This window comes from Acipenser ruthenus, chromosome 2, assembly GCF_902713425.1.
Source record: "Acipenser ruthenus chromosome 2, fAciRut3.2 maternal haplotype, whole genome shotgun sequence".
In the NCBI taxonomy this organism is placed as follows: domain Eukaryota; kingdom Metazoa; phylum Chordata; class Actinopteri; order Acipenseriformes; family Acipenseridae; genus Acipenser; species Acipenser ruthenus.
In genome coordinates this window covers 64,064,066-64,090,068 of record NC_081190.1, presented here as the reverse complement: position 1 = coordinate 64,090,068, position 26,003 = coordinate 64,064,066, and the positions used below count along the sequence as shown (strand labels likewise).

At 35.5% G+C, this 26,003-nt stretch overlaps 3 protein-coding genes across 4 annotated transcripts in view; 1 reads left to right on the top strand and 2 right to left on the bottom strand.

Moving 5' to 3' along the window:
* Positions 1–16,587, top strand: part of LOC117409513 (N-acetylgalactosaminyltransferase 7-like) — a 34,806-nt gene extending 18,219 nt beyond the window's left edge. The window contains exons 3-12 of one of the 2 annotated variants that reach the window (XM_034015692.3): positions 6,251–6,417; positions 7,236–7,366; positions 7,870–7,949; positions 11,423–11,605; positions 12,431–12,548; positions 13,251–13,373; positions 13,526–13,744; positions 13,944–14,042; positions 14,966–15,094; positions 15,234–16,587. In XM_034015692.3, the coding sequence (XP_033871583.2) occupies positions 6,251–6,417; positions 7,236–7,366; positions 7,870–7,949; positions 11,423–11,605; positions 12,431–12,548; positions 13,251–13,373; positions 13,526–13,744; positions 13,944–14,042; positions 14,966–15,094; positions 15,234–15,371 (1,387 nt within the window). In that variant the 3' untranslated portion in view covers positions 15,372–16,587. Of the gene's footprint in view, positions 1–6,250; positions 6,418–7,235; positions 7,367–7,869; positions 7,950–11,117; positions 11,301–11,422; positions 11,606–12,430; positions 12,549–13,250; positions 13,374–13,525; positions 13,745–13,943; positions 14,043–14,965; positions 15,095–15,233 lie in introns of both variants that reach the window. The other variant, XM_034015691.3, reaches the window with a different exon arrangement.
* Positions 16,588–17,671: 1,084 nt separating this feature from the next.
* LOC117409452 (high mobility group protein B2) lies at positions 17,672–20,138 on the bottom strand. The gene is made up of 5 exons (XM_034015541.3): positions 19,956–20,138; positions 19,223–19,381; positions 18,848–18,993; positions 18,587–18,761; positions 17,672–18,217 (listed from the first exon to the last, which is right to left on the bottom strand). The coding sequence occupies exons 1-5, from the start codon at positions 20,040–20,042 to the stop codon at positions 18,047–18,049; spliced, it is 738 nt and encodes a 245-aa protein (XP_033871432.3). The 5' UTR covers positions 20,043–20,138; the 3' UTR covers positions 17,672–18,046.
* Positions 20,139–20,270: 132 nt separating this feature from the next.
* Positions 20,271–25,976, bottom strand: LOC117409451 (uncharacterized). The gene is made up of 3 exons (XM_034015540.3): positions 25,833–25,976; positions 24,584–24,746; positions 20,271–24,262 (listed from the first exon to the last, which is right to left on the bottom strand). The coding sequence occupies exons 2-3, from the start codon at positions 24,731–24,733 to the stop codon at positions 23,534–23,536; spliced, it is 879 nt and encodes a 292-aa protein (XP_033871431.3). The 5' UTR covers positions 24,734–24,746; positions 25,833–25,976; the 3' UTR covers positions 20,271–23,533.
* Between the last annotated feature and the right edge of the window lie 27 nt (positions 25,977–26,003).

Genomic DNA, 26,003 nt, shown 5'->3' with positions numbered 1-26,003 from the left:
CAGCCTGCTGCTTTGCAGTTTTCTGAAATGTTTCTGCCGAAGCGCTGTGGCTAGCTTCAAGATGAAATCTTCCTACTGATATTTTCTCTGGTGCATTCCTTGTACAAAACAAAGGAATTGATGGTTGCCATATATAACAAATAGAATATTGTAGGTTATATTCAAAATAAAAACTTGTATTGTAAAAGGCAGTCAAAAAGGCTGCTTTGGTGGTTCTAGGTAGAGGGGATTATAACTTTCTTATCTGCGTGTGTTGCTGAGGAAGAAGCAACAGAAGCATACCAGAGTAGTGATTTGCTGAGAGTAGGAGAGGGAGGGGTGAGGTGGGGGAGAGGGTGGTGGTGGATTCTAGAGGAATAGATAGAGAGATCAGCAGTGAGGGAGGAAAGGGGAAAAAAAGGAGATCTGATTTGTAGAGGTTGCGTTTAAGATGTGAGTGCATCCAGGAGGACATGGCCGGCAGGTTAAGATACGGGAGGAAATGTTGGAGTCAGAGGGGGGAAAGGGGAGGAAGATCTGGGCATCATCAGCATAGAAATGATACGAGAAGTCATGGGAGGAGATGAGGGGACCCAAGGAGCGGGTGTAGAGAGAAAACAGGAGGGGTCCCTGGACTGAGCCTTGGGGGACACCTGTTGAAAGAGAGCAAGAGGCAGAGGATGAGCCACGGAGAGCTAGGAGGAGAACCAGGTAAGAGCAGTGCCGGAGAATCCCAGATCAGCGAGAGAGGACAGGAGAATAGAGTGGTTGACTGTCAAAGGCAGCAGAGCGATCGGGGAATTAGGAGAATTAGGACAGAGGAGAGGGAGGCGGCATGGGCAGAGAGTAGAGAGTTTGTGACGGAGAGCAGAGCAGTTTCAATAGAGTGCCATGCGTGAACCAGATTGGAGGGGGTCGAGCAGAGAATGTGTTGACAGGAAAGCAGATTTTTCATTGTATGAGTCATCAAAATCAGACTGCAAACTTTTGTACAGTTTTAGAAGAGACCCATTATCAAAAAACAACCTTTTCCGGTTTAACAAATGTACCATTTTTATTTCATGGCATTTATTAAGGATGGTGCAGTGTTAAAATATTATCATTATATTGCATCAGCAATAAGAGAAATGCTTTTTAACAGGGGCTTTAATAAACTCCATAAATATAAGCATTAGAAATACTTCCCTTACAATGTAGAGAATACATTGTAAATTACAGACCTGCTTCTTGCAAATTCAAATACTTTTAAATAGACTTTCAGCTTATTCTGTGACGCAACTGCTTTCCAATAACATTACTTATTTTAGAAAAACAGAATATAAGATAATTGAGCTGGTTATATTATGATTTCATATGATTACATAATCCTGTTATGAATGTTCTGAAACTAGACCAGTCTGTTATAGTCTTAGATACCAGGTAAGTGTTATATAAATTACTGTTTACAAGTTCTTAGTGTACTATCACACAAAGAAAATACTGCCAGTATATACATATAGGCTACTGATTCTGTACGGCATAGAATTGACTGTGAATTCACTTACTTATATTCACTTACTTATGTTGTACCCTTGAGCAAGGTACTTTACCTAGATTGCTCCAGTAAAAACCCAACTGTATAAATGGGTAATTGTATGTAAAATAATGTGATATCTGTATAATGTGAAATAATGTCTAATGTTAAAGTTGTAAGTCGCCCTGGATAAGGGCGTCTGCTAAGAAATAAATAATATAAGTGAATTCACAGTCAATTCACAGGTGTATACAACATTCACAAAACAACATGTCTTCTGTACTGTATTTCCTACAAGGCTGCCCTTTTATAGTGAATAAATGGCCAGTAAATCTAGTTGACTTCATTTTGTTGTCGTGTTTTGGTTAACACAGGTTAAAGTCAGGCATTTTAAAATTAAGAACAAAAAAGAAATTGAAATAAATTTCGGTTTTTGTATGTAAAACCCATTTGCTAGAAATATTTGACATTGTAAGAACATAAACTACATAGCATAGCCTTCAAAAATAAAACCGCTTATTCAGCTTTATATATGCCAGATGAAACCAAATCCACCAATACAACCACCCATATTAAATTCAAATAGATATAACTTAAAGTTGTACCGCATTACTGTTGTCCATAACAAGAAGCACTCCAATCAAGTTTTACATACATGTATGTGGAATAGACTAAATACTGGAATATATAATATATATATATAATATATATATATATATATATAATATGTATGTTGATTTTAAAATGAACTCAGATGAAAAAATTGCAATCGTACAGTATTTCTTTATACTGACAACACAAAATGTTGCCAGTAGATGGCACTGTCACAAAAAGTGAGTGCAATTTCAATAGTGCCTACAGTAAAAGTAAAAGTAGTCACTCCTCCACTTTCCTGGGACCAGCATGCTACTGCATCATGTGTCTACAAACAGTACTGTATTTAAGTTTACAAAATAGGCTCACATCTCTAATAGATGTCTTATTTTCAACATTAACATTGATATCCACATAGTGACAGTATTTACAGTCTATTCCCTATTGTAAAAGGAGTAACAAAAGATTTTTGTTTTACTGTACCATAATAGCTTCCTTGCAAGTCCCTTATCCTACTGTACCTTCACACTGTAGAATCATTCCCAAGTGCAGTGTTATGGTTTAATGCTTCTGATGGGGTTTAGAGATATGTTATGCTTGAAAAGCTATACCTCATATTACACTACAGTGTACTGTATTGCTGAGTTTTTGATACTAATGTATTCCTGCCTCTCCTCAGACTTTCTATAGCCCCCCTATGTGTGGGGGGGGGGGGGGGGGGGGATTAATTTCCCTAGAGCTACCACCATTGATCTGCAGTCCCACAACTGCTGTTCCACACAATACAACCTGGTTAATCCTGTCTTTGAATTTAAGAACACTGCCAAGCAGGGAGAGGTGAGGCTTTGCATTGCATTCAGCTGGCACCCCACCGCCCTTTACATACTCAGTTTCAGTTGTCTGTTAACTCTTTCATAATGACTGCCTGATCACAGTGTAAGAAAGTCACATGGCAAACAGATCTCTATCCATTTATATTGTAGTTCGTTCTCTTTACAGAAAGCAAATCATACTCGTGTGAATGAGCTTGTACAATAGCTTTGCCTCGTCCCTGTTTAATTAGTGCAGTCGCAAAGTGTTGTACATGTTATTTAAATTTGTCTTTTGTTTTTTTAATGTTGCATTTCATGTATTGGCATTAATTAATACCACTGAATTTGTAGCAGATTTTTAATTGTTTTTATTCAATTTAAACTTAGTTCAGCTACTGAAAGTTTGTAATTGTGAACAAGAGGTTCCTATGATGTTTTAAAGCAACATGTTTTTGCCCTTCTTAACTTACAAATATAGTCCTGCTCCAAATGTTTTGGTTGATTTTTACCTGAAAGATTTACAAACTCTGTCCATTAGCAGTTTAAAAGCGGAAATGAACAGCACAGAGTTTGAGTCAAATTCCCATCACAGTTTAGTTCATATGAAAGCTTGTGAGGCTTGGACTATAACTTCTTGTGACAAGCAGGCTCTAGTGGTTACGTCAGACCAGAAAGGAGTACACAGACAGACGGTGGATGAAATGGTGAATGCGCTTGCTTGCGCCGTTTTATTGTAAAATAAAAGGTCTGAACAAAACAAAACACAGGACATGGCACTTGAGGCCAAAATAAATAGACAAACAAAACGGACTAACACTTAACAAACGGTGCACGGACAGACACACAAACACGGTGAGTTTAAACACTTATTATCTACGTTATTTTACTTTCCTTTCTCCTCTCCACATCCGTTCTCCACTCACCGAAAACACAACCGCGAGTGAGTAAAACGTGCATCTATATATACTGTTGTGCCGGGATTCAATTACCAATTAATTATTCACTTGAATCCCAGCACGTGAATTAATTATGTGCAACCTCATGCTCACATATTAAATACTTTAAATGCACGTGAAGTGATGTGCCATCCTCGTGCCTAAATACAATTCTACATCTTAAATAACTCATGCTGCACACACCCATTTATATCCTATGCAGCCATCTCTATACACCAACATTAACACACGCAACATATAACACACAAATGCACACAGGGGCGGGGCACATTGCCACACTTCTGAGTGGCTTGTTGGATTGATCTGTATGTATCCATATGGTGGGAGAACAAAATGGGAACAGTCAAAAGATAGATATATGTATATTACTTAACATCCGAAACAGCATAGAAAAAATGTCTGCTAACTATTAATAGATCTAATTAGTTAGATCTGTATGATTTGTCACACTAAGTGAACACCCTTCTGCTAACACCTCGAGGCTAGTCTTTGTGGGCTATGGTCAGTTGTAAGACCTTCCACTAAAACCCAAGACAAATGTGTTAAATGTAAAGGTTTTTTTGGATTTGTTTTTTTTTTCTTTGTGACTAGCACTAGTGCGCCCAACTGAGCAGCTCACAACTCTGCCTCCTCCATTCCATTCACTCATGTTGCAACAGGCTTCGGATAATTCATTCTGTTTGCATACCAGGCTGTCACACTGCCTGACCCAGTTATACCCTTCTTGAGTACAAAAATCTATTTGAGTGTTTATAAACCAGAAAATCAAATTTTCCTGGATTGCAGAAAGGCAAAGCTTATTGGACTCTGGGATCATGTAATGATGGTAAATGTTATCTGTCATGCAAGATCATTTACTGTGTGTAGGAGAGGGGTGTGGCCAGGGGATCACCGAGCAATACAGAAAATGGGTTATAGTCAGGTAACATTGTTGCTGTTCAACTTTTCCTGTCTTACTGCAGTGAGTGTGGAAGTTCAAAATTAATATATAAAAAAATCCTACAAAACAGAGATAATTAGCTTCTTCAAAAGTGGACTAGAATGAAAATCTTTTTTTTGATAAAGAGAAGAAAGCATTGTATTTACTGATTTCAGTCTTTTATTATTTAGTCATTTAGGAGATGGTTTTTAACCAAAGTGACTTACAGAGACTAGGGGGTGAACTATGCATCAACAACTGCTGCTGCAGTCACTTACAATAGGACCTTGATTTTACGTCTCATCCGAAGGATACCATCATAATGTAATCTGAGTCCCTATGTAAGGGCCTCGGAAAGCTTGTATACACCACTATAACATCTTAAGGTAATAACATTCACAGGATTGTTTGGAAACATACAGAAAGCTGCTTTGTGGAGCAGTACGGTAGCTGCATAATGTTAAACAAATGTTCTTTTGTTTACATCATTTAAAACCATGCAGGCTGTAGGAGGGAATAAAGTCCATCTATTTAGAGCTGTTGGTACTCAATTATGTTAGCAAATACAAAGTAGAACACTACCGTTGGTGTTCTGAATTTTTGAGAAATAAGATTCACATGCTATGTGTTTTATGAACAGCAAACTTTGAAAATGGACATGTACCAAGGACCACCACCACCACCACCTTCTTCTTCTCCTCAAATACCTTTTCAGGGTGTATGTATTGTACCTTGGTTTGCATTGAATAATAAGAACATAAGAAAGGTTACAAACGAGGGGAGGCCATTCAGCCCATCTTGCTCGTTTGGTTGACTCCTACCGGGTCATCTCCTGTTTGTTCTTGGAGCCTGTCCACGTTCTCAGTGATGTGCATGACAAAGGCTCCCGGAAGGCAGTGGAAAAAACTGTTTGAACTGTCAGTGCAAACAAACACTTGTACTAAAGCCACAATAACACTTTAGTTTGTGTTGATCCCAGTGAAACTGAACTTTTTCTCAGAACAGCAGCTGAGCTTGTTATCAGAGGTTCTCAGTACGAGCTTTGTAGCAGCGTGCAGCTGCCATTTTAAAACTACCCCCCTACCCCCCATATGCAGTTTCTCTTTGTATTGTGTGTGGAATGCAGTATGTACAGTAGCAAAACAAGTCATGTTGGAATTTAATTTGAATGATCATTGGTTTTCATTTTAAAGAATAAGTTGAAAAAAATGTTAATTTGTTTAGAAATGTAATTTAACAAAGCTAAGTAAGAGGTAATTTACAATATACAGTTTGTATTAGTGCTGCCCATTGCTAGTAAGAAGCCAGATTCAATGTGCAGAGCCTACTCAGAGATACTGTAGCCCCACCTATTCATGAACTTAGGTGACTACTCAAAAACAACAAAAAGGAATTGAATACACCCCTGTCTGTTTGTAGAAAACACATTTTTAAGCTTTTCTCTGCAGCTGTATAACCACTGATTTCTCTCCTCTAGGTGCAAGTTCTGGCATTATGATGAGAACTTGCTTACTAGCAGTATTGTTATTGTCTTCCATAATGAAGGATGGTCCACCTTAATGAGAACTGTGCATAGTGTTATTAAACGGACACCTAGAAGATACCTAGCGGAAATTGTATTGATTGATGACTTCAGTAATAAAGGTAAAATACTAAATAAAAATACTATAAATTATGTTGGTGTAATATAGCTGCATCATTGAGATCAACACAGTAATAGGTCAAATATGTTAATTTCAACACACATTAAACCATTCAAGTAATGTTATGACTGCTGAATCTTTGAAATGTTTCTGAATGTTATATTTCTTCAGTGGAATACAGGATTAACTACAGCACACGTGTAGATAACATTGCTTCATAGTAGAGTAAAGTAATGTTTGTAGACCCGTAAATTAGCAGTGACTGGTTAATCCACTCATTTATAATCACTGACTAAACACAGTTGTTAATAAAGACAAGTGGCTACAATTGCAGTATCTGAACCCAATGCCAAGTAACCTATAGGTGTGAATTGGTTGCTTTGTAGACCCTAGCTTTAAACCACTGCTCTGCTCCTACTCCAGACAATTGCAGAATCCTGAAATGTTAATCGTAAGACTGTGAAAGCTATTTGAACTGTCCTAGGAAAACATGTTTCTCTGCTTTGAAGCAGGTCTTTCAGCCTTGTGTGAATGTCTTTCAGACTTTTAGGTGGGTGGAACCCTCTCTAATATTTATACAGTAAAATATCACTGAATACAGAAGATTAATTAAGTCATTTGATCAGTATTCTCATGTATCAAGGTCACGTTATTTTTAATAACTCTGTAGTTGAACCACATTTATATGCCTCCTCCTTTACTCGAAATGGCAGAACCTTGTTTTATCAGATTCATACTAACTGCCTTTCCGGTTGTTCATTTTGTCATTTTCTAAGCTATGTGAAAGGTAAAGATTTATTGTTTTCAAATGTTCTCCAGTTCACTTGAAAGAAAAATTGGAGGAATACATAAAGCAGTGGAATGGCTTGGTAAAATTGTTTCGAAACGAGAGGAGAGAGGGCTTAATTCAAGCAAGGAGCATTGGGGCAAAAAAGGCTGTGCTTGGCCAGGTAAATATAAAACTAGTATTCCTTTTATTTTGTTGTCCTTGGCAGCATTACTGGACTTTAAATGGCAAAGCATAGATATCTTTTCAGCTTGAGGGTTCTCTAGTTTCACCCAAATTCCTGTAAACTTATGGGCAATATTTTTGGTTTCATTTCACAATTGAATAATGAATCAATGACATTTGTGTTTTATAAACACCAAAGCATTTGTGTTAAGAAGTTTGTCTGTAGTACTTCTGTAAGATTTTGATGTTTTGAAGTTGTAACTAATTTAACCTAATTTACTGCACAGTTCTCTAAACAAGAAGTTAGTGTCTGAACAGAAGGAAAAGTAATTTGTGCTAATAAAAAGTTTTTCATAAATTATAACTACTGAGGTAATGCATATGTACTTGTCTAATCTTAAATGAACAGTACAAAAATGACTTGACAAAATATTTTATGTTTAACAGAATGGTTCCCTTAAAACTGCTTATCTTCTGCTCTTGTTCTGAAAAATTCCCTAGGTGCTGATCTATCTGGATGCTCATTGTGAAGTGGGACCTAATTGGTATGCACCACTAGTGGCTCCTATCACTAAGGACAGGTAGTGGAACTTTACATGTATCAATCATATTTGATGTAATAATGTATATGATTTTATTTTGTTAGATAGTGTTTGTTTTTCTTGGTGCTTTAATATTTGGTTTTGTTTTATTTATGCTTCAGACTATGTTTACAATGGACTTTCATGCTGTTGTCATAACATTTCAGTGTACCTTGCTTTTAAATAGATGTAGCAATGATATGAAAAGCAGGTATCTGGCTAAAACAGACCGGTAATTTCAAGCTCACATCAAGCGTACTTGTGTCCTTAATTTCTATCAACAAATTTTAACCAGCGCTACATCAAACATTTTAACTATCAAAATATCAACAAGGGAAACGTTAATCGATAATATCAATATTCACTGTAAATTTTTGTATTCATAATTGTTGTCCGTGACCCAATGAAGCAGGAAGTGGCTCTGTATTGAGCAGTAAGCGGCACTGAACTGTATGCGTGAGGCGTAAAACATGATCTGTGTAAGCACGGTGTACATTGGAAAGTTAAGTATTGATTTTAAACAATATGCTTTTAACTTTACGTCATGGTATCATTTGATAATAAGTTGTACACTGGCAAAGCATGATTGGTTTTCTAACATAAAAACACAATATTGTTGTTTTATAACTGTAAAATTAAACTGTCTGCATACAAGCAGCGATGTGCAAAGCGCACTATGTTCTTAATAGTATTTTTTTTTTTAAAAACCTAGTTTTGATTCTCTTAATGGCAGATTTGCCACACAAGTAAAGAAAACCAATGCTTCCAGGTAATGGTAACAATTTTGTTGCTTTATATTAAAACATTTGGTGGCACTTTCTTTTATGAAAGTAAACATTCTCAAATTAACATAAATGTTTCAATAAGCAAAATAAATGGGTATTATTTTATAGGAATACTACATAATTTATTAATATACAAATTACAATAGGTGTATTTTTATACTCAAGTTTGTTCTGGGCACCCACCAGAAATTTAAAAACTTGGCGCATATACTGTCTAGTTCTTCTAAACTCAGTGACTCAAGGGGCATTCACACCGGGCGCCGTGTGGCAGTGCTGCGCGGCAAAAGCAATTGTTTTCAATGAAGGCGGTCACATGCAGGGGCAGAGGGAAGCAGCACTCAAGCGGCAAAAGCTTGTGGTTTTGATTTCACTTTTTCCAGAGTTGTACAACATTAAGTAGGTTTGAAATCTGCATTCATCAAAACGGAGCTCCTGTATCAGCCGATGATATTCGCCGTACCTTTTTTCTTTTCTTTAGGATGTCATGGACCCACAGCGATCTTACTTCTTTCTTTCTCTAGTAGAGCAGGGCGATTGCAATTATCTTGTTTAGTTTGCCGTTCATTGTTCCAGGTATTGTGTTGTCAGATGCACAGTACCACTGAATGTTGCCGCTTTTAGTTTCCCCCCAAAAAGTTTGATATGGCAGTAGTTGCATTGATATGGCAGTAGTTGCATTTTTTTAATCATGTGTATACAATAATGCTCAGTAATATCAATGTATAATGATGCCTTTAACTCGCACTCTCTTTGCCTATACTCACCAAGAAAGAAAGAAAACATCTAAATTTTTAAAAGCAACATGTTGGGGGTTAAAATTTAGGTTTTATGAAAAACAAATGATAATGTTTCACTCCTCGTTATTTGAAATATATATATTTTTTTTACTAAGCTTTGTGTCTTCTGTATAAAATGAGTTTTCCCTTCCCGCTGGCATTAACTGTTTGTTGCTTGTCAACCAAAAGTCATTGTACATGCAGCCATGACGTAACAGCAGACCGCCCACTGACTTTCCCCTGCCACTCCCCTGCTTCGTTCAGTGTGAACAGTGGTCTGTGGCAACTGCAGAGCAACGTGCAAGGAGACGGCATGCGCGCCACGTCCAATGTGAACGCCCCTTCAGACTGGCGGTTGTCATGCTGCTCAAGTATAAATTTGATAAATTACAAGAATTTAAAATATTTTATTTATTCAGCCGATTTAATCATGATTATCATGATAATTTACAGACAGTAATCGATAGCTGAAATTGTCATTATCGTCCAACCCTATGAAGTACCACATTTTCTGTACTTGTGGCAACCTCTGATTTTTAATAAGATAAAATGGGTTTACAACAACTTTAAATGTAATGTGCTAGTAACCATTATTGAATCTTAATTTAGGTGGGGCCATACTGATAATTCTATAGTCATCTATCTATCTAATTTTAAAAATGATGACTGCTGTGTACCGTAAGGTGCAAAATTAAAAAGAAAAAGGTAATTTAGGTACACAAATGTGAATAATGATGAAAAATATGAATGAACTGAACAAGTACAAGAAAAGTAATAGGTAAGTGTATGTTAATAAACTATAATAATAAAGTAACATACAAACTAACGTTAATAAAACAAAAGCAAAACAACACGATCAAAAAGCTTAAATCTCTATGTACTATGAAATTAGCTGCCGGTGTGTTTCAGTCTATCACAATGACGGAGGCAAAAATAATGGGCATTACTTAGGGTTAACTTAATGTTAATAAGCAAACTATCAAACTAAATTAACACAACAGCCCTACACATGTTACAAAATGCAGCAGCAATATACAAGACATGCACAGTATTTAAGATAATGGTGAAGCAACTCACCAGAACACCAAATTGCTCTGCGACTTGTGTCTAATTCAGGTTTATTCAAGAGCTCGAGCAATTTCCAACTGTGTAGCAGAGAAACAGTTGCGCATTTTGCCGTTTATTTACATGCCATTTTGTAGCGATGAGATGCACTCGTGGAAATCAGAATACAAAATAATTCAATGATAAGGTGGCGGTTCTGGAAAGATTTAATAAACCAATTAGTGTCCCTCAAGACACTCTCGCAATGACAAGTGGTAAAAGACCAATTTTATGAAACAAGCATTCCCATTTGACTAGCGAAAAGTAATTGTAAACATAGCCAATAAGAGTCAACGATAGCTTTGACATTTATTGTTTTTGTCAGTTGTTGTATTTGTAGTTTTTAAAATCGAATAGTAAATTGAAAATTACTCTAAGATTATATTTTACTTATGGTCATTCTGGTTGTCAAAATAGCACAAATACATTTAAATACTTAGTGACATAACAGGTGTCTAAAATGATATAACATGTTTTGCTGTTGTTTCTTGTTAATGTTCCAGAACCATATGTACAGTTCCCTTAATAGATTACATAGATGGAAATGATTATACCATTGAACCCCAGCAAGGTGGGGATGAAGATGGTTTTGCCAGAGGGGCCTGGGACTGGAGTTTGTTGTGGAAACGTGTGCCCTTAAGCAGCAAGGAAAAGGCTAAAAGAAATCATAGAACTGAACCTTATCGGTAAAAAGTTTTTCATGCTTGTTTTATAAGTACATACATGTCCTTCTGTTTTTATTCCTGTCTCCCCATTTGTATGCATTTGATGCATGGATTCCCTCACACCATCCACCTAACGACCACAGAACTATATGCACAGTACCACTCATTGATTCCATAAGTGGTCACACTTACAATATTCAACCACAGTGGGGTGGTGATGAAGATGGGTATGCGAGAGGAGCATGGGACTGGAGCATGTTATGGAAACGTGTGCCGTTGTCAAAGAGGGAGAAGGAGAAGAGAGTAACTAGAACCGAACCATATCGGTAATTGTAGAAAAATGCTTACAAAAGTGTGGTTTGTCACTAAGGTGGTGGATGTTTTTGTTGTAAATGTAAATCTTTACTCTTGGAAATGGGTTCAGTTGGAAGGAACATTTTTTATGTGGCCATTGTCCTTCTACAGTATGTTTGTGTTAATCCTGCATGCTTCTAGTTCTATGTTTATACTACTACTGTACTGTTGCATGCTACCTTAAACTTAATTGGCTAAACTGATTTGACTGCTTTGGAATGCTGGCTGTACCCCTTTTTAATTGTGTTTATAAGAATATACCGATTGAAAAAATTATGACTGGAAATTATAATCAAATTCCAAGGTTTATTGTCTGATATACTCCATCTTTAGTTTGTACACTTGAAATATACAAGTAGCTTTTATTAGCACAATAAATGCCACACACAGTACAATTTACACACCAGTTAGATTACCACATATATACACATTATCCTACAATGCTGGTTCATGCCATTCCCATTTATAATGTTTGTTTTTGTAACTCACGCATGAATTATGTGTTGCAGTACATTTTATTTTCCTATACCTGTTTTATACTTGTTTACTGTTTTATTTGTAACTCGTCTGCTGTTTTCTATCTATTCCAGTATATAGCTGCTGTCTGCCATTATACGAGAGTTGTTCTAATGAATTATGCATTTCAAGGTGTATTGTTAAAAGATCATGGTGAAATGATTTATATACGTGTCCCAAGTGCCCACATGCCTGCAGTATACAAGTGTTTGGATTCATCAAAACGTACAGTAAAATGTAGTTTATTTGTAGAGTTATTTGTTTATTTTCAATTGTTTTAGGTCCCCAGCTATGGCTGGTGGATTATTTGCCATTGAACGAGATTTCTTCTTTGAACTGGGATTATATGATCCAGGTCTGCAAATCTGGGGAGGTGAAAACTTTGAGATTTCCTTCAAGGTAAATACACATTAGACAAAGTGTTCCATTTTGTAATGTACAATCAAGGGTAAGGGATGGATGAAAATACTGTGCTTTTTAATTAGGAGTGAAATCAGTTTAGTTGTCATAATAATGTCACTAATTAAAGTACATTGCCCTTTGTAGCATCTAGAAATAAATAAGTATAGTATATAGAACACAAATATTCTGTAGTGGCCACGATACTTAAAACAGCATTTTATTGACGGCCTTTTGTGGCATAATTAGAAACCTACGTCAAATAAAGACAATATGTTCTGGATTAATATAAGGATCATAGAAATCCAATATAAATCTCTATATTCCATACAGTAAAAAAAAAAAAAAAGTGAATAAGTACAAAATAAATGTTTGCATGTGTTCCTGACAAATGATGTTAGGGTAGATGGTATGATTTGACTGGAAGCTATAACTGTTCTGACCTTAAATGAATTGTTTTCTTACTGAACAGTTGCATTGATAATTTAGTCCTTTACAATTGAAATGGTGAATAAACTGAAATCTAAACACTGGTCTGTACTATGCAGATGTCTTTGGTGAAGTTTCTGTACTTTTCACTGTGTCTCTTAATCTCCTGTTTCTCTGACCAGTATCACATGCAATCATATTGCTGTTGCCCCAGGTTTCAAATACACTGTGTCTTATGAACAGTGTAATTCCTGTTTTCTTTCCAACATTCAGATTTGGCAGTGTGGAGGCCAGCTGCTATTTGTGCCTTGTTCTCGGGTTGGACATATTTACCGTCTCAAGGGGTGGCAAGGAAATCCACCCCCTGCTCATGTGGGTTCATCCCCAACGCTGAAGGTCAGTTTCATATTGTGTACAGTACAGTTACAAAATTCTGAAATTTGTCAATAAGAATCCAACAAGTTTTCCATGCAATATCATGTGTGTATGGTAGCTAGCTGGCATAAGGAGCTAAATCTCACAGCTGTATACAATAATTCCATTTTCAGAATTATGTCCGTGTTGTGGAGGTTTGGTGGGATGAATACAAGGACTATTTCTATGCAAGCCGTCCTGAGGCTAAAGCTCTAGCCTACGGAGATATTTCGGACCTGAAAAGATTCCGGGAAGAACACAACTGTAAAAGCTTTAATTGGTTCATGGAGGAAATTGCCTATGATATTCCAGCACACTATCCACTGCCTGCAAAAAATGTGGAGTGGGGAGAGGTAAATGTTTTTACCTTTTATTTACTACTTTATTTCCCCCATCTATGCATACAAAGCCCCTATCTCCTCAAGTGAAACAGAACTGCTAGCACACTTGATGTTTTTACTACCAATATGCGTCCTTTTTTTTTTTTTTTTTTAATCCTCAAAAAATATGCTGTATGGATAAATGGTAAAATGTTTGTATTTTATTTTTCAGATAAGAGGATTTGAAAGCAATTACTGTATAGACAGTATGGGTCACACCAATGGGGGCTTTGTAGAAATGGGGCCATGTCACAGGATGGGAGGAAACCAGGTAAAATAATGGTGGTGGTGGGGGGGGGGGAAACAATATTATATGTATTTGTTTTAAATGCCAGCTTTATTTTCTGTGCACCCAACCCATATTTCAGGTAATTTATTTTGGAGTAGTTTTAATAAGTAAAGACATTACAGTCAAACAAGAGTGATGGTGTGTTGTTATGCATCTCCTGGATTAAGTTGTTTACAAGCTACTAGCTAGATAAAGTCCATTTATCAGTTGATAATCAATTCAGAGCAGAGTTATAGGTCCTGGATTACTGATGTCTGCTCATTTTAGTTAAATATATCAACAAGTCTAATCAGCAGGCCTGGGTGCAGTACATTATAATTCTACAACCGCCACACACTGCTCTCCCATAGTTTCATAGGGAGGTCAGTCGTTCTGTTATAACTCAATAACTCAAAAGATGATGCTAATAAAGGACCTGTTCTAAAACTACTGCTTACTGGTGAAATGCTTCACAGGCTCTCGAGCACTGTATACCGTGTAACACGCCACAACATTGCCATTATCCCTTAAAAATTTTACGTTTTGTGTTGATGTATGCTTATGAGCTTTACATTTTGTCAAACTACAGCAACGGTGAGTTCAATGTTGCCTATTCATTTTAAAAATTACCGTAAAACATCAAATATTCGCCTGTCTCCAATACGCGCCGCATCTGCTGGCAAGTATTGTAAATAAACACCAGAGGCATATAATTTAAGTTTTACGGTACATAAATAATTCTGTGTGGTCACAGAATCACCTGAACATCATCATATTCTGCTGGTGGAGTGGAGGTTTGACGTATCAACAGAAATTAAAACCTACAGTTTATTGCAGAACTGGAAATGCTGAAAATGTTCTCATATATTTTCTTTTCAATGCAAAATGTGTAAATATTTGAACCTAAAAAGTCTGTTTTCATTTAGCTTTTCAGAATTAATGAAGCCAACCAGCTAATGCAATATGATCAATGCTTGAAAAGTGGACCTGATGAGTCCAAGGTTATGATAAGTCACTGTAACTTGAAAGAGTTTACAGAATGGCAGTATTTCAAGGTTAGTGTTAGTCTTTTTGTATCCCTGAATTCCATGTATGACAATGGTAATATAAAAATAAAAAGTTAATTATTTTTTTTAACAATATGGTATATTATTTACCTAATGAAATGATCAGATTTTCATTCTTTTGTTTCAGGATTTGCACAGGTTTACCCATACACCTACAAGGAAATGTCTAGATCGTTCAGAGGTTCTTCATCAGGTCTTTATATCAGATTGTGACACAAATAAAAGTACACAGAAGTGGGAGATGAACAACATACTGTCTATGTGAAAAACTGGATGTGCAGGACTGAAAACAAAAGTAGCCTGTGAAACTGCTGCACATAGGATTTTTTTAAGTGTAAATATTTTAATGAAGGGGGAACTGGTAATAGGCTGTTCATTCATGAATTGTTTACAAAATAGATCATTTAAATTTCTCACCTTGAAGTCTTCAGATGATGTTTACATAATTTCCTCTTGGTTTCTTGTATCTTTTAAAAGTCCATCTTTTCTTTGTGATTTTGTTCAGGGGTCTACAAAATATGTTGCTATTAAAAATGGTGCATTTAAATTATGGGTGGGAGTCAGTGCAGTTATCCAGACAGATCATTAAAATATCTGTTTAAAAATCCAAAAGCACTACCTATGGTTTGATTCTTTTAAATCCCTTTTTTTTGTTCAGTTTTATTATGTTCAAACACTACTGGGCTGAAAAATTACACCCTAAAGGGACGCGGTGGACTCTTGTCAACTGGAAACTTTAGTGTTCTTTATATCTGAGTCATGTACATGGAAAGGGCATTTATTAACTAATATTTTGCAGTTTTGGAAAGCAGTGACACTATCAATTAATGTGATCACTTTCTTTGAAAGTACTGCCACTTAATAATGCTGTGCATTTTTTTTATTTTTTTTTGTGGGGAGGGTTAATAATTTGTCACCAAAGTGATAATCTATATAAACTTGCAGTGGCTTTCAGTAGAAATGTTGTTTAACTTGTTAAAGAAAATATGTATTCAGCTCAGACAGAAAGTTTGAATTATACGAGTTAAGAATGTACTTGTCTCCACGTAAACCAATTGTTCATTGTGTCCATTTTAATTTTCACATGAACATCCTCTCAAATTGTTTAGACTAAAATGTAAAAATGCACTGTAAATGTATTACACCACACTGATTTATATGAAGATAATTGCGAGAATGGGTACATATTTTAAAATATTTAAATTAATCCATCTTAAAAAGATGAATTGTTCACTGAAGATCTAATAATCATATCTGAATCACTGAAACAGAAGTACATTACATGGATGCTAAAACAAATATACTTGTCTACATGGCAAGCTATGCATAACTAGTTGAACGTATGCAAATTTTTATACAATGTAAATATAGATGCTGTTTCTATATAAATTAACTACTTGAGATTTACAGTGGGTCTTTTAATGACGGTGTATATGTATGTATGTCTGTTTTGTCTATGGGGAAATAAATTTATCTTTTTACTGCTTTGTGATGTTTTTTTTAAACCAGTGTCAAAACAAAATAACCTCTTGTAGGAACTTCAACCACTTTCCCTGTAATAACTTTGCATATCAGGTAAGGGGTTGTTTCCTTTAAATTTAAATTGATTACTGGTCAAACACAGCTCAGCACTTGACCATAAACAGAATGACAATTAATTTATTAAATTATAATTTATTTGTTATTTCCTTAATTCAGCTGAGCTGTTCTATTTGTTGGGTTTTTTTCTATTATTTTTTAAGCTGAAATCAGTAGTTTTACAAATTAACATTTTCAGAGAATAAGAAAAATAAAGATGCCATTAAAATTACATTTCCACTGGCTTAAAAATAAACATAGACTAGCCCTCCCTCTAGCACAACTAGTCTTAAATGTGTAATATCAAAAGCCATTATAAAACAAATGTACTCCTTAGTATAACATTATAACCCCTAAACTGCTAAATGGAAGTGTGCTAAACTCTACTATACTTCTGTATACCTGAAATGAAAATCCTCACTTAAAATTACATTGTAAATAAAAAATGAATTTCAGCATAACTCCTCTTAAATCAGCTCCAAATTGGCTTAAAAAGGAATGTCAAAATATTGTGTTTAACATCCATATCTGATTTTAATAGTGTGTAGCAGGCAGCAACCTTGTTTTGGTTTAGTGGGTTGTTTGGTAAGGTTAAGTTTGTGGTTCTTAACGTTAAAGGTGCAATGTTATTTTAATAACGGTTCATACTAAACTGCTTGAAAAAAAAAATATATATATATAGGTTTGCACTACATCTAGTTGACAATAGGTAGGTCTCACTTCTTGCAGGAATAGGTTGAGAAACTCAGCTCTACATCTATGAAAGTCTGACCTCCAACTTCTAATACTATAAAACAGCAGGAAACATCATTGAGGACATCCCACCATGGACATATACTGTATATAAACACAATGTAGAAATTATGTAGCCTGTATATCAATGTTGCAGGCTTTTTATTAAATAAGACTTCATAAACTTGCTGGCCTGCAATACAAGCAAAGTCCAACAAGTATTCTAGTATATAGTGCAATAAAATGGAAACAATACAATATACACATTTTTTATTATAAAAATTGTGATCTATACATGAAGTGAAAACAAAAAAGTACAAGTTTCATGTAAAAAAAAGTTTTAAAAATCCGCAATTTGTTTAACAGCAATGTCCTAAGTTCCCTACATAAGCTACAAGTAATTAAAATTGAATAGGCTGTGGAAGGGAAAGCAAAAGAAATGAAGCAGTGCTTTCAGGATCAGCTACTTACATTACAAAACAGTACTTGACCCTAGTAGGTATGTTTTACAGCTATACACTTCTGTACATTTCTTTATAAAAAAAAAAAAAGTAAATGTTTAGCCGCCGAGTTCACATTCGTGTTTTGTAAATAGAATTCCAGCTTAAGTCTTCATTCTCAAAAGGCACATCACTCATCATCATCATCATCATCCTCCTCCTCGTCATCGTCTTCCTCATCATCATCGTCATCATCGTCATCCTCCTCCTCTGGTTCAACCTTCTTCTTGGACCCAGTTGGCCTGCCTGGTGCCTTCTTTCCAGAATCACCCTTGTTCTTGGCACGATATGCTGCAACATCCTAGGGGTTACAGGAAAGCATTTTGTAAAAACGCATTCTATATTTTACCCCTCCACAATCCAGATTAGGATAACAATTTGATACATTTGCACACCAGGTGTTTCATTTTGAGAATTCTTATTAGAGGTGTGCATTGGGATGCATGAATAAATGCATTTTGGTGTACTTATTGGATCTTCAATAATAAGATACATATTGGTATAAATACACCATAATTTCACTTTTGGCATTTCAGAAATTAATGGTATTTCTATCTTATGTTAACACAAAAAGTAGCCCATCACTGATATTTGGAAATTAAATGTATAATAACAAATACATACATCTTCCTGTAACAGAGCAAAAAACAATTTTAGAAACTCAACCTACCTTTTCATATTTTTCCTTTAGTTTAAGTGCTTTCTGTTCAAAGGGCACCTTGTCTTTGGCCGTTAGCTTGGACCACATTTCTCCCAATTTCTTTGCAGTGTCACCAATGGAACTACCTGGATAGTCAGCTTTGATCTTTGGACGGTGTTCAGAACAGAATACAAAGAAAGCTGATCTAAAAAATAAATAAACAAAATAAGTAAGAAACTGCTAGATTTGTCAAGGCCAACTATGATTTTACAGACTGCGTAAAACACGTACGGTGGTCTCTTCGGGGCATTTGGGTCCTTCTTTTTCTTTCCTTGTTCACCCTTGGGAGGAATATAATCTTTCATTTCACGCTCATAGCGTGTCTTGTCACTCTTAGCTAGGTCTTCAAACTTTCCTTTCTCTTTTGCAGACATTGTCTATAAAAAGAAATCATGTTATTTTCATGTACAGCGTTATTTTTAAACGTGGATGTCAATTTACCACAAGTCTTGAGATACATAATTACTTACACTACCGTTCACTTGATGCCACGGTTATAAATAACCTACATAACCAAAAGGAAATGCCTTAAACTCCACCCACCAACAAGCCAACTTTGTTTTTATATTGATAAACATGCACTAGCACATAACGTGCTGCACCTACCCGCCATCTTTCTGAACACTTCTTGGAGAACTCTGAGAAATTCACTGAAGTGTCCGGATGTTTCTTCTTGTGCTCTTCTCTGCACGTCTGGACGAAGTACGCGTAAGAGGACATCTTCCCCCTCGGCTTGTTAGGATCTTTACCCATGTCTGGTATTATCTAAAAATTAAACGTAGGAAACTAAATACAAATACCTAATGAAACGCCCAAGAGACCTGGCAAATCTTGAAAGCTGTACTTCCTGCTCACATAATGGAGCCTGAACAATGAGACGCGTCCCTCCATTTTGTTTCCCGCCTAAACCCTCGCTAGACCAGACTTGCTGCCCCAAAACAAAATCCAACCAATTTTCAATAAATAGACCTTAAATATACATTTATAATACATTCTGAGTCAAACACATACAAAGCAAACCGTGTATAAGTCTACAGCAAACTGAACATTTTGAACAACGCACGCTTCTTATTTATTTTATATAAATTTTGCAAACAAAAAAAAAAAGTTGTGTGCAAGCGTTTACAAACATGTTAGCCAATATATCGATTTACATTGTCAAAACGCCAAAACCAAAGCAATCATACCACATTAGCGAGATACTTTATTGAGTATTTATTGTATTCTTTTGAAAAGCCTTTACTGCGGTTATAGATTAGCACGTTAAATATTGCAACGCGCAAAGCATTTAAATAAACGCATTGAAGAATAAATCCAATTGAAACAAATGTGTACTTACCTCAGCTTTCGTTACAGTGCAGTCTCTGTTGGATAATGTGCAGTTCCTACTTACGCGCAGTTTTTTTTTCACTAGGTCACCAGTCATACAAGCTTGATAAACTCTACAAGCGCTCCTCCCACTCAAGCTCGCATTGGTTAACCGCTGACTTTCAAATTTGAGCTCCGTACGGTAATGATTGCATCACGAGTTCGGGTTGGCTCTTTTTAACTCTCTGTTCTTACAGTCCTATACATAAAGACTGTATGTCACGCCTATTTATTACAATTAAACCAGTTGATACAAGGAGAGTAGCAATGATTGGCCAACGTTATGATTTAAAATGCGCGGGGCAAACGACATTGGTGAGTAAACAAAAAGCCACGTTATGATTGGTCCTAAATGTGGCTGCGTGGTTTAAAATACAAAAGGAGCGAATTTTGAGGAAGCAGAGAATGGAAACAAAGAAAATAAAAAGTCCGGCTAAAGGCACAGAGAAATAGACTATAAACAAAATAACAGTTTAACAGTTTGTTTGTAATATTACAAATGCATATTGTCAGATTTTAAATACTTTCTGACATCAATTTTAATACGTATCACTACTAAGAAAGTAGTCTCACTCCGTAATCCCTCATTTTTATGTCTGGTGTGGTATCTCAGCAATCATTAACGTTACTTTTTAAGTATTTTTTTTTTCTTTTTCTGTGGGATCTCACTACCAAATAAGTGAAATATGTAGGCACGTTCAGTAAAAAGACAAGCACGCTTTGTATTGTACGTCTACGGAATCAGCTGGTATATATTTTTTTAAAATCTGTTTTACATTAGTATACCACTGGCTACAAAACATTACACACTTATTCATGTGGCAACTGCTACTACAATTTAAGAAACAAACATGCTTTCACTGAAACGACTTTAGGCTTAGTATGTACTTCTATGTTGTCTCTAAACATTATATAATTCCTTATTGGGTGTAGAGGTATAGTTAGTATATGGCCATTTAGTAGAAATGCAACTGATAATAATAATAATAATAATAATAATAATAATAATAATAATATCGAACCCTAAAGCAAATTAACTGAACTAACAGGTGTATTTTTTATTTTTATATGAGAAGGAAAAAAACCCTATGTAGAAAATCGTGGATTTTGTTATTCTTTGTTAAATGGCATACTTCAATTTTGGTAAATTAAGAGCAGATTAAGAGGGGGTGGGGAATCAATAGTGAATGCATTCCCACAAACTGTCTCATAAGACGCGTGTTGTGCGTGGGTATTGCAAATCCCGCCCCAGCCATTTGTCGCAGTTTTAAACTGAATTTTGTATAGACTTTTTGGAATGCCCAGCTACTAACTGTTTTATACGTATGTTTTGTTTTGTTTTGTTTTTTCATTATATACAGTTTTAGTACATGTAGTTTGAAACTTTAATAACTAACTAAAGTGATGATGTAAAATGTAATACTGCAATATATTTTTGGTGGTAAATAGTAGATTCGTTCATAGTTTACCCTTTTGCACCACAATGAGATATAGGCTCTTGTCAAATAGACTGATCTTTTTGTTGACAATACAGTTTGTTTGCACTCTCTTAAGATAGTTTCAGCTGTTCCAGGCGTAATGCATACCTTAAGTAAGTTACTCTATACATGTAATTTGCAACTCCCTTTCCTTTTTGGTAGTATACAGAGGTGCATATTGAGCTGATATTTTTTAAATATGTCTTATCAGAAAATAACAAATGTTAGGAACTAGGATAGGTTGTTTGGAACATCAAGCCTGTTCCCTGTAAGCACACCAGTTTCCCCATATACAGTAATCTAATAGGGCAGAACCCTGCTTTTTAATATTCCTATTGTGTTTTACATGTTACTACAATACAGTAATTAACTTGGTAAACTATTATATGCTCTGTGAAAAGGTGCTTCCTACTTTTGGTCAAATACAACTTTTTAATAAAACTGGGGGTCACTACCATGAGACACACTCTGGCATAACTTGCTCCCTGCAAGACACAAAAATTGTATATTAATTGCCCCTGCACTAAATTAATGGCTATGTAAACCAGACACAATGGGGGACATTTGTTTTTAATGGCAGTGCAATCAAGTTGCAAAGTGAGGGCTAATTTTATGCATGAATGAGTGGGGGGTTGGGAAATGTGGCCCCAATTTGGTCTTTAATTATTTTTACATTTTTTTTTTATTTTTTTAACTCACTGCAGTTTTAAAATGTCTGCGATGCATAGCAAACGCTCACAATGCAGGCTGTTGGATAGCGGGCAGTTCCATACACTGGAAGTAGCAACTGCACATTTGTTAGAAGTGAAATGCCCTTTTCTTGCGTACAGCAGTTTTTGTAGGTCAATACCATGTAATAGAACAAACATTTATGATCATAATCAAAGCCAATGAATCAAGCTTCCACCATTGTTGTAACAAGTGTGCAGTGAATTCACTTTTTTTTGACAATTGAGATAAAATAGATTTTTAAAGCAGACTGTGCTTTTTGCTGACATTCTGCAGTTTGTTTGCATTCTCTCTCCAGCTCCAGGCACCCCCCCTCCCCCCCTTGCCACTCAATTTATGAATTAAACAAGCATGATGCATACTTGCATCAGTAAGTTATGAATATCACTTACAATAAAATGGGATCTCCCTTTTCCAACATAATCAAAGCCAATGAATCAAGCTTATCCACCATTGTTGTAACAAGTGCGCATACAGTTTTCTGTCAATTGAGTAATGTCCCAGGTGCACAGATAACAACCCAAATGTATTTCTTGGTTCATCTAATCTAACTTGGTGTTAACATTATTTTTTGAGAATATCAGATTCTAAAGATATACGCAGGTGTCTGTCTGTACATTTGTCTAACTGTATGCCACATTTTTGCATATTTCTGGGAAACCGCTTATTCAATTATCATGAAACTAGGTATTACCCTGAATTCGAATATAGTCTTGAGAATATTCTGGAGATATGAGGGAGGGTCTCTGGCTGTCCATATAACCGTCCACAATGTCACACGTACAGTTTTGCATATATCTGGAGAATCGCTTATGAAATTGTGATGAAACATTTATTGCTAACATTTTTTATTCTATACTATTTTGTACTTACTGTTGATATATGTCACGGTCATCAATTTTTTCATTCTACTGATATCCAATTTTGAATTTACATCTGCCAGGAGATGTATATTACTGACATACTTGTTTATTATACCACACTATAGATTAAAAAAAAAAAGTTTAAACTGCTGATACCTTGTGACTTCCTGTGCAAATCCCAGTTTCCTAAAATCACACACAATGCTCCCTATGCACATACCAGAAATACACTAAACAAAAAAGTTTGTGAATTCTTACACAGTATTAGAAACAGCACATACTTATAATTGCCAAGTCATTTATTTGAAGTGATGTCCCGCTGATATAATAATATTATAAGGCTGGATGACGGATCCGACATACTGACAGTATACAATACATTCGTAACTATATCCAGTTCAATGAGAAAACACAAAAGGATAGTAACTGTTTTCTTTGTGACAAAACTCTAATTTGAGGTATGAAACCAATAGTCAGCTCTATTCAGTGTGCTGTTTCAATACATCTAAAAATGAAGACATCAGTGCCATTTTCTCATCGTGCATCTTTTTCAGTGTGTCCATGGCCTGCTGGTGCTCTGACTTTAGGTCCTCTTGTAGCTGCTTAACAAGAGCCACAATCGCTGATCGCTGTTCCTTCTTTGAAGAATTTTTTGCGTTCATTTCTTTAAGCTTTTTCACATTAGAAACATGACTGTCTTCTGTGGTGTCACTTCCTACAACCCTCCTTGCTGGGATGCCTGATGACTTTTCTAATTTTCTTTTCTTAATATCACATGCCTTTGTTGCTATAGAGACCGTCTCAGCACTGGGCTTGAATCTGTACACTTCTGAAAGCTCCTTGTAGAAAGAACAAGTGCGGAGACTGTTGCCAAACACACTGTTATGGGCAACAGTGTCTCTATATTTCTTTGTAATATTTTTCCACTTTTGCTCAGTCTGTTGAACCGTTACTGACACTTTGCAGATCTTGATCAGTTCGCTTGTAATCTCTGCCCATACTTCTTTCTTTTTATGTTTTTGAGAAATTAACTTATGTTCATAACGAGTGTGAAGATTTATGAGAGTCAACACCATTTCTCTGCTCCAGGTGGTCACACCAATATCTGCTTCACTAAAACCTGCCACATCAGTAGTGTGCTCTGACTCCTTTTTCATCTCTGGAGTATTACTTGGAGCTGGTGGGTAGTCCTTAAAAGGGGACGGAATCTGTGATAATGACAGATAATAATTATTTTAAAAAATAATTTAACTACACAGAGATAAAATAATTTGGAAATTGAAGTACAGGTGAATACCAAGACTCAACGTTGATATAGGAATTTTCTAATATGTATGTTTTGGGTAACAGTATACAGTGCTGTGCAAGCTTCATGAACTGTTGGTATTCATTGAATAAACACTACTGTAGATTAATAAACAAATTAAATCGTATAACTGGGGCTGAGCTGTGAATGAAATGTGAGGCACAAGTACATTAGTTGATTAACTTGATCAGTTGGTGTCTGTCAACAGACCTGGCCTACTCACACATAGAGACTTCTGCTGCAATGGTTCCATAACGGTGGCCAATTCTGCATGATAACTGTTATATATTTCTTTATCCTCTGCAGTCATATAGCAACTTATTCCATTCGGTAATATGACCAGACAGTAGTGACTGGAGGGCTCTCCTTCCATTGATAAACAGAAACTGTAAACACAAAAGTAAGGCTACTAACAGAGTTGTTTTCATTGCTATTGATGAAAATGAGTTGTGTGGTCTCCAGCGAATGCACACATAACTATTTTCAGTTTCACTTTAATTTCTCTGAAGTCAAACACTGATCAATACATGTTTTGCATGATTGAGCATCGGCATCATAGGAGTTTTGACAAAGCAAGTTGACTAAAAATATAACGAGGCATTGTATTAATGTAACAAAAAAATGTGAACTTCTGAATTTTTTGTGAAGTTTTTGAATGGGTTAACTATTTTTAAAAACAAATATGGCTTCATCCAACTTTTCCGACGGGATAACGGGTTAAACAAACTTGACACGACTGGTAAACACCAATGTTTGAGTAAAACAATGAAAACAAACTATAACATTTTTCAAAGAATTCAGTTTGAAGACAATGGTGCAATAACATTGAGATATGAAAGGGTTGCGAAATGTATTTGAACGTAAAATTATGCCTATATTTAAAAACATTTTAAAACGTGCAATTTGCTTTCATTTTTACCATTAAATTACAAGACCATGCAATCACTGCAATATTTACAATAAAATTATAAATACATATGTTTGTGTACATTTAAAGTAAAAGTCACAGCTGTAATAATAATAATAATAATAATAATAATAATAATAATAATAATAATAATAATAATAATAGTTTCGGTTTTTCAAAACTGGTTCATACGTTTAACGCTCTCAAACCAAACTTGTTTGTCCAACATGGCCGTCTGCTTGGTTGAGTTATTGTTTATTCTTCTCGAGTTTTAATGCATGAAACAGTTACATTTTTATTGGAAAGTAAATTTTAAATATTTTAAAGTCATGAGCGACTGTAATGCAAAATACAGTAGTGTGTGCTTTGCATCATTGCCATTTTCCTTTGTAAATTACATGGGCGGTTCCAAGAACCAGTTTTCGTTCTCCCTTGTAAAACATGCAGCAATGGTGTCAGTTTCGGGAAACCAGTTTCAGTTAAGGGGTTGTTTTCAACTAAGATTTTTTTTTTTCTTTACAATAAAATATCCATCTGCACTTTCATAAAATACAACTAAACATACCTTTCTGTCTTAACGAAAGAATGCGATCCTGAATCCAAAATATGTGTTCACCAGCGTGCTTTAAATTTTGAATTAAAAAAAAAAAAAAACATATTACATATTACTATGTGTTGTGGGGATTGTAGTTATATAACGAATTCGCCATGAGGCATTTTTCATAAGAATGACCAC

What these genes read in the sequence shown, in the direction of transcription:
- LOC117409451 (XM_034015540.3), bottom strand. Translation starts at nt 24,733, where the DNA reads ATGGAAGGAGAGCCCTCCAGTCACTACTGTCTGGTCATATTACCGAAT. An exon ending in TGCAGCAGAAGTCTCTATGT is followed by an intron (nt 24,263 to 24,583) that starts GTGAGTAGGCCA and finishes TCATTATCACAG; the next exon opens with ATTCCGTCCCCTTTTAAGGA.
- LOC117409452 (XM_034015541.3), bottom strand. Translation starts at nt 20,042, where the DNA reads ATGACTGGTGACCTAGTGAAAAAAAAACTGCGCGTAAGTAGGAACTGC. An exon ending in AATGCCCCGAAGAGACCACC is followed by an intron (nt 18,762 to 18,847) that starts GTACGTGTTTTA and finishes TTTATTTTTTAG; the next exon opens with ATCAGCTTTCTTTGTATTCT. An exon ending in TAAAGGAAAAATATGAAAAG is followed by an intron (nt 18,218 to 18,586) that starts GTAGGTTGAGTT and finishes TGTAACCCCTAG; the next exon opens with GATGTTGCAGCATATCGTGC.